The following is a 12,821-nucleotide window of genomic DNA, read 5'->3' as shown; positions in this document are numbered from 1 at the left end:
GATTTCATGCGAGCAATCACCTCCTAAATTTTTTGATACACCGTGTATATTAAATGTTAAACTTCTGTGAATTTATCCTTCGATGGTTTATTTTACTTCACTTTCTGATTTTCGTCACACCAAATCGGTTTCCTAGATACCGTTATGATAAATTGTCAAATTTTTAGGTTAGATAGTCATTATCAAAATGTCTAATAAAATATTTCTAATAACTATCGCGATATTAGAAGGAAGACATTATATATGGGAAAATATGGACTCTGTTGTTCTTATTAATATAGACAAATATCGAAAGGCAACAAACGTAAAAAAGAATTCTAGTTCTCCTTATTACAACGAGGTATCAATGTTATAGAAGTCACTTCTTCGTATTTCATTGTTTAAAAATCTTTTTTAGTATTTCGTTTTTGAATTTTATACAACATTGGATATCCTATTACACAAAAATATTAAAATTATGGTGAGTAAATATTTAAAATAGAGTTACAACCCAAAGATAGAGGAACCATATGGGAAAAGACATTAGAAAACCTAATAATACCCCAAAAAAATATAAATGGGTACATCATCCCATTTATTTACTTTTAAAGGGAAGATTTGAATGTTTTTTTATTTGGCTCAATATTTGATTGGGTGTAAAAAAGTAAAAATATGTCTCGGAAACAATTGAAAGAGATTTAAGCTACAGGAAGATTACAAAAAACCTGCCGACGAGAAGCTATAATGATAAAAAATTAGTGTTGTAAAATAATTTTTATTTTTCACGTAACGCTTTTCAATCTAGGTTATACAACCTCGGAATTTATGGCGAAAAAGGAAATTATTGGGTGAAATAAAATTGGACGTAGCTACAGTATGGCAACAAAAACGTAAGATCAGTACAAATGTTCAATATTCATAGTTTTACGCAGAATATACTGACTCTAGTTTCCGCTATACTAACTTTTTGCAAACTGATCCTATTGATGTATGTGATAATTGTAGATCATCAATTTTATCACAAATGGGCGATACTAAATAGTGCCAAAGCGGAAGTGTATAGTGGTCCCAGGGGGTATCTTAAAGTAGATATATGCGTATTGACCAAAGGAGAAATTCCAAAAACGCCTATAAATATAGTAAACGATAACATCGAAGGGTGAGGTATATTTTCCAGCTATAATGTTATTATTTCATCTAATGATTTTAGAAATTTGTTGTTATCCGAAGGAAGATATGTGGAAAGACAAAGAGCTACTTATATTTTCGACGTTTATAGTTGTAGAAATATCATAGAAAAACCGTCTATCACCTTTGAAAATGATCTATCACAACAATCTACGAAAAATAAGCAATCAATGTATATAGAAATTACTTTTGCTGGTGTTTCTGTAAGTAAACATAATCGATAATTGAATCGGTACGAAATTCTAATTTTAGGTGAGAACGTCTACTAAAAAAATAGCGTCCTCTATAGAATTCAACGAAAGATTATTTATAATAGATTTGTTTCCACCGCTGAGTCAAACTATAAAAATTGAAGCTTGTTACACTGATACATTTAGAAAAAATGTTCATTCTCAAAAACAGATTGGTCTGCAGCAAATATCAAATGATAAACACGAAGGATTTTTACCAACTCTAGGACCAACTTTTCTACATTTATATCCTGATAATATCATGGAAGGATTTGCGGGAACAATTTTGATGGCTATCGATACTAAACTGGATGAATCTGATGAGAGAAAAGAAAATAAAATTGAAAACATACCTCCTCTAAACGAAGTATAAGTAAACTAATTTGATACGATTTATTCTAATTTAAATTTGTTTTATAGAAAAAATATTTTGAATCGAATAATATAATATTATTTACTTGCATATCGGATTTGACAGGTATCAGTAAAAAGTTTTCTAAAAAGCCTGTATGTATAAGAATGACGTTTGGTGATACATTTTTCGACGAAAAACAAATTTCTATCGATACAACTGGTAGGAGTAAACCAAAAAAGATTCTAAAAAATATTTTTTATCTCGATTATTATACACAAAATCCTTGTTTGTGGATATTTCGAGAAGTACCTTTTTTCAAAAAACGTACTTATAATTCAAATATGTTACATAAAATCGCAACCCAACTGGTAATTAATATACATTAAACTCGTATGGAGATATTTCAAATAAAAATTTATTTTTAGAAAGAAAAACTTTCGGAAATTGAAAAACTTTTCGAAAATGAAAATTCAGCGGAGAGATATAAATTACTTAATCAAGAAATTTCAAAAGTTTTAGATTTTGTAGCAGCAAGTTCTTATAAATACATCGATATTTTTGGATCTTATAACGAAAATTATGTGACAAAATTGGATATAGGAAAAAGAAAAATGTGCTTGCAACAACTGGTACGAAATTATCAACAAAATTTTTGACTACTATCAATTTCCAAATATTTTAGACAAATATTGCTGAAAACATAAAAAATGTCGATTCTCAACATTCCAATAAACAGAAGTTTAGAAATTTACATAAAATTTTGAATCGGATAAGTTCTCTAGTAGAAGATGTGAGTTATATTTTCAAAAATGATATAAAAAAAATTAATATGCAATAATTAAAAATAAAATTGAAAAATTCAGGGTTATTACAAGGTTACTCCCAACGAAGAAAACACAATAATCTTCTTTCAGCTCCATACACTTTCACCAGCGATGTTCAATGAATTCCAAAACCTTTTATATAATAAAAATAGCCATTAACTACCTACACCTCTTCGTTGTTGGAAAATCTTTCATCACCGAGGCATTTTTTCAAGTCTGTTGACAGAAAATAATCCGAGGGCGTTAAATCTAGCGAATAGGATGCATCAATTAGCAATTCAAACTTCAATTCAATAATTTTGTCTACTGCAATAACGGATGCTATTAAGCGTAGTAGTCGTAGTCTTTATCTTTGGACAGCCGCTCTTTCACGGAGTCGTCTTTTTTTGGTTCTTCTTCTTCTTTTCAAATGTTAGTGGATTGAGCAGTGGTCAGTAACTTTCCTTAGCTCAGCTTTGTTAAAAAAAAGATCTTTTTTGGATCAGTTGTTAACATAGTAAAGAAATCTCTTCCGTGGGTCTAAATTTTTCTCGTTTCCTCACTTTTCTATGGAAAGAATGTTTCTTCGTCAGGTGATCTTGGTCGGAGTCATATATTTCGGTTATTCATTTCGATAATCCATAATTTAGAAGACATGGCATTCGTAATCATATCTATCGACTATTTAACAACAAGAACAACCATTTTTTTGCCAAAAATCTATTTTATTCATCATCATAATCTCCTCCAAAAGAATACAATCATTTCAACGCTTCTCTAGCTTCTAGATTTCGTGCTTGTAGAAGGATTTGTCTTCTGCATCAAAATAGGCTTCAATTTCAGCAATTGCTTCTTCATTTGAGCTGAATTTCTTACCGGCGAGCTTTTTTTGAGATCAGTGGATAGCCAGTAGTCACTGAAGATCAAATCTGGACTATACGGTAAATGAAGAAGCAGTTCGAAGAGTAATTCGTTAAATTTAACCAGTTTTGCCATCGATTTGTGAATCGGTGCATTGTCTTGTTAAAGTAAACACCCCAATTGGACAATCAGACCGTTCACCTATACGAAATTAATCAAAAAATAAACAAAAAGGTTCTTTTCGATAGAGTATAACACTTTTAAAACCAATGCTGAAGTTGTACAGTAGTTTTTTTTTGTTTTTGTTTTGAAAATAACAAAATAGCTTCACTTTAATGGCCGTCACTTTTTCCTGTTTAATCGAAATGTCACAAAATTTGACACGTAGTCTTTTGAAAGTTGGTACTTCATAAACGTCATACGGATTTGACAACGTCAACGTCATCTGCGTGTCAATCATATGACTTATTGACAGTTGTAATGCGTTCCTTTAGAAGGTCTTCAAGTCATCGGTTTTTATGTCGGTTTAAAAGATTAAATCGACTTGTAAGTGTTAGATATTAATAAATTTGATGACCAAGAGACTTCACAGCGTTGTCAAAGCTAAAATTCGTTAAAAACTTGAAGAGTACGATGATCTAATTTTTAAAATTTTTCATTCCACAAGTTTTAGTTATAAAAAATGTCTTTACATGCCGATAGCCTACTCTATCTCCCTAACCTCACTTCTCGGTTACCAACTACCATTTGATGAACTGGATTGATTTGACAACGTCAACGTCAACGACTTATTGACAGTTGTAATGCGTTCCTTTAGATCGCTTATATGGCCTTGAAATCGTCGGTTTAAAACGACTTGTAATGTTTAGATATTAATAATTTTAATTAGTAGCAATATTACTTTGTTTTAATGCGAAACAAAAAACTTACTTTGTCATATATGCATTCAACGGAATCTATAACGATGTTGAATTTGTATTTAGAAATCGAATTTTTCGTCATTTTGCTCAATTCCATTTTGAGAAAATACGCTGGACTATCGCTCAAATGTTCAGAGGATATAATCGGCATTAGATGATCTTCGTTGCTACAACCCTCTATTATTATAGCCTCTATTTTCAAAGATACTCTAAAAGTATCTTCTATAAACTTTGGTATAAACACAATGACCGTTTGTGTGACAGTTAAAACTGCAATTTCTCTACAATTCTTCGTTAAAGTGATACTTATGATACCCAATCGAAAATTATATAGCTAAAGTCTATTGTTTTGTATATTGGTAGCACATTATGGCCTTTATTGATGTTTGATGTAGCACATCACAAACAAGTACGAGAAAGCAAATTTGCTTTACGGATGAATTATCCATTTTTCTCAAAATAGAAATATCAATGTCATTGAAGCAGGAGACAAGCACGATTATAAATATTAACCTCAGCTTTTTTCCCATGACCAGTAAGGTTAAATAGAAAAAATATTGATGAAATAGGATCTGTGGGTCAATTAATTGTTGAATTAAACTAGTAGGTTGTAATAATGCTGAAATATAATACGATAGGTCTCGCAAGCAATGGTTATGAAATACTTATTTTCTGACGAATCCAGGTTCAAGATTGCTGGCCGGATATAATATTATGGTTTGTATGCGGGAAGAAAAAAGTCTCGTGTATTAAAATTCCAGCTAGAGATGTAATATATTCACCGAATCCAGAGGAAAAAGGAGAATACTGCGGTGTAAAAAGGACAATATGTTTTTATGTGAGTTAGGAATAAAATTCTACTGATTTATAAAATATTTTTCATATATTTAAGGAAAATCGCTTAGACGATAATAGACTTACAGCAAAAATGGATTTTACTATGTTTCTCTGTTTAGAAAAACAGAAAATACCATGTTTGAGTGAGATATCGTCTATTGGTCGATATTTACTTGAAAAAGTCGATTCAATACCGACACATTTGGTGGAAACAGACAAGAAAGTGAGCATTATATTGAATTCTAAATAATCTAATATAATAAAAGCCAGTTTTCTATTTTTCATTAGGCATATATGCAATGGAAACTTTTCTTTTTATTATTTTGTATGATTTAAGTAATTTTTCAATATTTTTATAACAGTATATTAGTCATAAGAATAGTTCAAATCATATTTCACAGCCAATTGAAAACACACTTACTTGTTGATGATATTTCACTCTGTATTAAATTAATCATTGAGTTTGTCCAACATAGCAAACATAACAGTGGTTATCGTTTATTATTTCTAGTTGTTTCAGCTCCGATGTTATTTATTTCAAGGAGAAATAATTTGTGGATTTGACCACAGTGGACTGAGTGATCCATTTGTTAGAATAATATTTCAAAACATGTTACAAGAAACCGAGGTACCTAGTGCTTGATCGAAGTCCTAATATGTTTAGAAATGTTCGCAAGCAATCTATATGTTGAAACCTAGAGATTACCGTGTTTTTCAATATTCTAGGTTATAGAGAATTCATTAGATCCAGTTTGGGATCAAACGTTAGTATTCAATGAAATTTATATGAACGAATCTGATGTACCTTCAATTTTATTTGAAATATTAGACAAAGACGACTTTGTGAGTTTTATGATTATTTCAAATTATTACATATTTTGAGAAACAAGACAAATTTTAGGGAAAAATCGAATTTATCGGAAGAACCATCATAAATCCCCAAATAAAATGTCCAGAAAATAATTTGAAATTGAAATGGTATCAAACGTACAGAAATGACGAAGTTACCGGTGAAGTTCTTGCCGCTTTTGAATACGTAACCGTAAAAAAATTATTCATTTTTATATCTATGATATGATATTTTTTTACCATTTTAGGAGTCTGATCTATCAGATCTACCTAAAGAAGGTAAAATATTCTCTATCCCCAAGGCATTAAAACCCACTTTAGTTTCGCATAAATTGGATGTTTTATTTTGGGGAATACGAAAACCAGGAAAAATAAATTTTATACCAATAAGAAGACCGAGGATAACAGCTCTATGTGGAGATTTTAGTTTAAATTCAGATGTTCTTGAGAATGTATCGGAGGACCCCAACTTTTCACATCAGTCAAAAAGCATTTCCCTGGTAGATATTTTATTAATTTTCTTTATAATAAGTTTATTATTCACCTCAATTTATGCTAGGAGCTTTTTTCATTAAAAAAACCCTTTTTTGTTCGTTGGAATGTGTATAGTTTTTTTATAGAAATAAAATGTTGTTGTAGACAATTCCGACGGAAACAGAGTATGCTCCTCCATTCCGTTTTGAAATGTACGATAGCAAGAAATTTGGAGTATACACTTTCGCTGGTGTACACATTACTAAATGTTCGTCTTTCATTGTAACTCCAATAACAAGAAAACAAAGACTGGAAAAATTGGCCGGACATGTTGAAATCTACAATAGCTCTGATTCTGGATCCGGTAAGCAGGATAATTCATACATTTTTCCTCTGATAACAATTTTATCATGGAAAGGAATATACAGTCCATCAAATGTATCTTTATTTTGACGTCACAAACATGATTAAACAAAAACTTCATACATTCTCTCCTTTTTTACTGTTATGATAAGTTGGATGTCTAAGGCTAACATTATAATGCTGATAAGAGATGATAATAAATGTTATTAATTAGGATCTAGTCATTTGGTCGTTATCAAATAACGTCACGTTAGTATTTTTGCTTCCAGATAGATTTTTATAATTGGTTATTTCAAACCAAATTACAATTAGGTAAAAAGTCTTTCAATGATATTAGAATCTAGAAACTGTGTCCACCGAAACGTATTCAGAAAAAACTCTTTGGTATAGAAGAATGAGTTTAACAATAACTAATATATAGAAACTTTTTAAGACTCTCTTCTATTCTTGCAACAAAACTTGGAAGAAATAAAATCACCCATTCGCCCCAGTGAAACTAAAAAGAAAAAACTGAGAAGCTGCTTATTAAGTCGATGTTGTAAATATTTCTGGAATAGAGATAATAAAAGTAAAAGCGTTTTCTGGAATCAATCTTCCGGAAGTTACGAACCCTTGAATCAAGAAGATGATGAAGATGTAGAGGATTATGACTGGTGGACGAAATTCTATGCATCAATTAAAGCAAGTACAACAATAATCAATTTCAATGTCGATGTTTGAAAAACTATCTGTAATTTATTAAAATTTTTTTCATATTTTCAGGACCCTGATACTTTGGAATTAAAAAAATTGAGAACCCTAAAAGTAAAAATTATTACAAAAAATTTTTATTGTATTTCCATACTTTCGAAATTGATATATTTTAGGTCTATAATTCGGAACTTGAATCGCAAACGGAATTCAATGGATTCACCGATATACTAGCATCATTTCCAATTTTCAAAGGAAAACGTACAGGTGACGAGGTGATTGATCAAGAAAAAATCACGGGAATTTTTAAAGGGTCAATAAAAATCTACAGATATCCAATAATAGGAGACGATGATTACGTTTTTCCTAACGGAGTATCCATAGAACAGGGATACTTTTCCCATTATCCCGAAAATCATCCAGTTAGGTACCTATTGAGGGTTTATTGTATCAGGGCATTAAATTTAAGACCGAAAGATCTTAATGGAAAATCTGATCCCTACATTATATTATCGTTGAATAAACAAGAAATTAACGATAAAGAACATTATATTGCTAAGAATGTGAATCCCGTATTTGGACAGTAAGTTTTTCTAAATAATGTCTCATTCGAAAAACTTATTATTGAAATTATTGAAATTCCTCAAAGATTTTCGAGATAACTGAAGATACGTTTGCAATTTTTATCTGAAATTTGATAATATAAATTATTTTTAGATGTTACGAATTTAAAGCAGTATTCCCACAAGATTATCTCTTAAAAATTAGCGTTTGGGACTATGATTTAACAACAGCTGATGATTTAATCGGAGAGACTGAAATTGATCTGGAAAATAGATTTTATACGAAGCACATGGCTTTTTGCGGTATAGCAGAAACCTACGAAGAGTGAGTGTTGCAATTGAATGATGTAATACATGTGGTGGTTTTCATATCAGAAACTCTTATGCCAGAAGCTCTTTTTTGAAATATTTTTTTGGTTTTTGAAGGTTCGGTTATTGTACTTGGAGAGACCAGCACAAACCGACCTGTATATTATCGGAAATTTGTCATAAATGGAACGCAGGTACTCCAGAGTATAAAGAAACATCAGTTCAAATTGGCGATAAAGAATTCTTGATTGAAAATTTTAACCGTAAGTCAAAAATAATTGAAATAAAAAAGTTTCTATTTCCATTTTGCATTTCATCTTTTTCCTTCTCCCTTATTGCAAAATGTCACAGTAAAGAATAATTTTTAATTCAGTCTGTTACACTTTCGCCATCTCTTGATAACTATTCTAACTTCTACAGAATCTCAAACAGAAATTAGCGAAATTCCGAAATCGATTTTTTAGCAAGTGGCGATTTCGATTACGATAAAGAAGTTCTCGCATTATTCGTTTTACGACGATGGAAAGAGATGCCTTTAATTGGATTTCCTCTAGTTCCTGAACATGTCGAAACGAGGTCGCTGTTTCATCCCTCCAAACCGGGTATCGAACAGGTAGATGATAAAGATTATTGACCATGTAAACGAGAAAACTTGTGAAATTGGTACTACATTTGGACAAACAATGAGATTTATTAATTTTGGTTAACCAATTTTGGATAAAACTTATTCCTAATGATATAGTACGAATACACACTCTGCAATTTTAGACCCTCATGCCTAAATCAAATAGATCCCTGTAAGAAATCTGAAGTGAAGTCGAACGTTTACGCTACTGAACGCAGTGCGTCACTAATAATAATTCATTCTTATAATATACGTTGTGGAAAATGCAGTCATGTTTTAAAAACATAAATAGGTTAAAAAAGATTTAAAGAAAATTATTTTATAATTACGTATACAATTGCAACAAAATTTAAAACAAAATCTGGGACACATTTTTTTTAGAAGATATCTGTATTTTCTAATAGGTTTTACAACAGAAATCTTCATAAATATCGAGCTCTTCATCTATTAGGCAAGAGATGTCACCACCATTTAAAATAAATATTGGATGGATTAAAGAGTTACACACAAAAAATCTATAAACGAATTACACGCTTCATCCACTAGTTAATAGATGTCGATAACGACAATATAATTAAGTTTTAAAATGATTTCGTTTTAAAGTTAATTAGGGAACATCTTCAATTTTATTAAGATATTGATTAAACATTAAAATATTTTATTGTTAACGTAGTTCATAAATAATGGTTGGGTGACTTTTATACTTTTAACTTAATAGCTTTGAATATTTCTCCTTTGGTATCTAAATAAAATATTTATATAATTAATTAATACTGGGTTTTTTTTGTACAGATTTCTTAACTTTTTTTAACAGGGAAAGTTACAATTATGGATAGATATATTTCCAATATTAGATATCCCTCCTCCAGGAAAAGTGGATATAACATTACGTAAGCCGCTCACTTATGAACTGAGGGTTATTATTTGGAACACAGAAGAAGTTCTATTGGACGAAGATGACTTCTTCACCGGAGAAAAAAAATCTGATATATACGTTAAGGGGTATTTATTTTCTTCTCAATACTTCATGGAAGTATAATTTCTATAATATCAATTTTATTAATATGAGAAAAAAAATTGTTTTTCCGTACAAAGAAACGCTAAAATTAATAAATTATAAGACGTGGAATTTTATTTTGTTTTATGACGTTGTTTTGTTTAGATGGGTAGGTGATAATCTTCAAATTCAATACACCGATGTCCATTATCGTTCTCTAACCGGCGAGGGAAACTTCAATTGGAGATTTATCTTCAATTTTGATTATATACCTGCGGAAAATAAAATTGTAATAAGAAAAAAAGAAAATATATTCGCAATCGATCAGACTGAATTCAAAATGCCTTGTAGATTGACTTTGCAGGTGTGGGATAATGATACGTTTTCGAAAGATGATTTTCTGGGTAAGTAATCAAATTGAGAATTACATAATTATTAGCTCATTGATTCGATAGAAATTATTTTCTTACAACATAAATTTGTTTCAAAAACTTGCTGAGTCTCACAGTATTGTTCAAATATTGGTGAAAAACATATCCATGTTTAAAAAATCATATACACCAAAATTATAGATGTATTGAGATGAAATTGGAAAAAATTGTTTAATAGGGTTAGATATATGTAGAAAAAAATTAAAACGCTTATTGATTCTACGGGGCTGGAAATAGGTGGTATCAAATTTCTTCAATTATTGTTGAAAAACATACGCATGTTTGAAAAATCATTCACGACAAAATAATGAGATCATTGAGCTGAAATTCTAGAAAGGTGCTTATAAGAGCTAGATGTATTTAAAAAAAATTCAGGACGTTGCTGGGTCTCACAGTATTGGAAATACGAGGCACGAAACTTTCAAATATTGATGAAAAACATTTGCATGTTTCAATAATCATCCACGCCAAAGTAATAAGAGCATTGAGCTGAAATTCTATAGAGGTGTTTATGAAATAATTTTTCTATGATAATTAGAAGAATAAATAACTAAAATAAATCTACAGGGTGTTTAAAACAAGAATGAAAGTGTCCACTTTCCGAACATTTTTATATTCATCTTGTTTTTATATTCATACGAATTTGACACTATACAATTTATTGTGAGTACCTATATTTTTGATAAATAATTTAGAAACCGTTATTTTAGGTACATTATCTTTAGAACTAGCAAAGTTGTATAGACCTGCAAAAACTGCCAATAAGTGTACGTTGAAAATTGTTGAAAGAGGAGCGCCAACCATAAATCTATTTAAAATACGGCGAACGAAAGGATGGTGGCCATTCAAAGCCGGTTATTCTAAAAATGAAACTTGCACGGTAAACATCAAACCCTAATGTCATTAAAAAATACTCATTGCCTTCATCTACAGCACATATTAGATATATTGAATGAACTATTTGGTCTTTTAAGGGTAAAGTTGAAGCCGAATTTGAACTGATTAGTTTGGAAGAAGCTTCAAAAGAACCAGCTGGTAAGGGAAGACACGAGCCTCAATCTTTACCCACACCAAAGTATGTTTCTATTTACTTCACGCTATATTTCATCATAATCTTATAGTCCGGTCAATTAAGACATTAGCAGTTACATAAATTCCCACCAAGCTGAAAATAAACTTACCGTTTAGATCAAAATCGCGAAAAAAATTTGACATTTGATTTAGAATAAAATTTTCTCCATACACGGGAATGTTGGGGAAAGTTCAAATTTTTGTTTATATTCTAAACAATTTTAATAATCTATTTTTTGGTCTAATTTGACCGGACTATTAATGATTTATTTTACATATTTGTCTCGACGTTTTAACAATTAATTTCGCGACAGAAAACCCCTATGCCGTTCGATCCTTTATACACGCTTATATGGAGAAGCTCTGATCAATTGATTTCTATCTCGTTTTCTTGAGGAAAATAATTAAAGTTGATTAAACGCAAAAAGTAACGTGTTATTGTGGTATGTTGTTTTATAACTTTTAATTTAATGAAGCCACAACAACGACAAAACACAATAGAAATAGCACTGACGTTGCTTTGGGGGAAATTAACCAACAAGTTGAATTAATTTTAAGATATAAAATAGTTGGAAAATGGATAGAAATGAAATAAATATGGAAGTAATATAATGTATGTAATAATAAACTTTTGTACATCATCGGAATATTCTACTAATCTACGAATCCATTATCTAGAAATTGGTATTAACGAGCATTTTACATTAGAATTTCCATGATTATCAATATGGTATTTGTTGCGGAATAGAAAATTTTTGTATGTAAATAACTAACTAAATGATGATTTAATTGAAAGCTTTTAATAAATTTTATTGTAGTCGTCCTGATACATCGTTTACTTGGTTCAAGAATCCTTTAAGAACGTTCAAGTATGTTATTTTTAAATTACATAAATGGAAGCTTATAAAATGGTTGATATTTTTGTTATTGGTATTTATGATAGTCGCCGCTATGTACTCCTTTCCTGGATATACGGTGAAAAAAATTCTCGGAGTTTGAAAAATTCGAAAATATATTTACCCAAACCAATTTTGAATATTTTAGCATGTATTTTGTTCGTTATATGTTACCGATCAAACCCGATTTCAGTATATCTAGAAAATCAAAATAAATTGAATGAAATACTTCGTAATTGGAAAGATAATCATTTTTATTAAAACAATAATGATTCGTCATTAAATAATTGGTTATACACAAACAATCACACTATAACAAATAATGATTGTTTTTTTAATACAAGCAATAATCGTACCTCAATTATTAAAATTGTTATTTA

General features: G+C 30.1%; 1 protein-coding gene across 1 annotated transcript; it reads left to right on the top strand.

The window, feature by feature from the left end:
• The first annotated feature begins 187 nt into the window (after positions 1–187).
• On the top strand, positions 188–12,544 carry LOC130903884 (otoferlin). Its single transcript, XM_057816247.1, has 24 exons — positions 188–340; positions 398–460; positions 785–869; positions 985–1,138; positions 1,190–1,370; positions 1,420–1,764; positions 2,489–2,542; positions 5,022–5,174; positions 5,229–5,396; positions 5,685–5,801; positions 5,900–6,016; positions 6,075–6,215; positions 6,271–6,522; positions 6,662–6,860; positions 7,293–7,540; positions 7,726–8,132; positions 8,267–8,437; positions 8,539–8,684; positions 8,886–9,034; positions 9,861–10,048; positions 10,209–10,447; positions 11,185–11,354; positions 11,449–11,549; positions 12,364–12,544. Exons 1-24 carry the CDS (start codon positions 188–190, stop codon positions 12,542–12,544), a joined length of 4,182 nt encoding a protein of 1,393 aa, XP_057672230.1.
• The last annotated feature ends 277 nt before the right edge of the window (positions 12,545–12,821 follow it).

The sequence above is a fragment of the Diorhabda carinulata genome, chromosome 2 (genome assembly GCF_026250575.1).
Source record: "Diorhabda carinulata isolate Delta chromosome 2, icDioCari1.1, whole genome shotgun sequence".
In the NCBI taxonomy this organism is placed as follows: domain Eukaryota; kingdom Metazoa; phylum Arthropoda; class Insecta; order Coleoptera; family Chrysomelidae; genus Diorhabda; species Diorhabda carinulata.
The sequence above is the reverse complement of the archived record's forward strand: the minus strand, read 5'-3'. Positions and strand labels throughout refer to the sequence as shown.

Excerpts from the sequence above, each read along its gene's own strand:
- LOC130903884 (XM_057816247.1), top strand. The coding sequence starts at position 188 with ATGTCTAATAAAATATTTCTAATAACTATCGCGATATTAGAAGGAAGA. Across the intron at positions 10,448-11,184 it reads TTCGAAAGATGATTTTCTGG|GTACATTATCTTTAGAACTA; the intron begins GTAAGTAATCAA and ends CCGTTATTTTAG. Across the intron at positions 11,550-12,363 it reads CAATCTTTACCCACACCAAA|TCGTCCTGATACATCGTTTA; the intron begins GTATGTTTCTAT and ends ATTTTATTGTAG.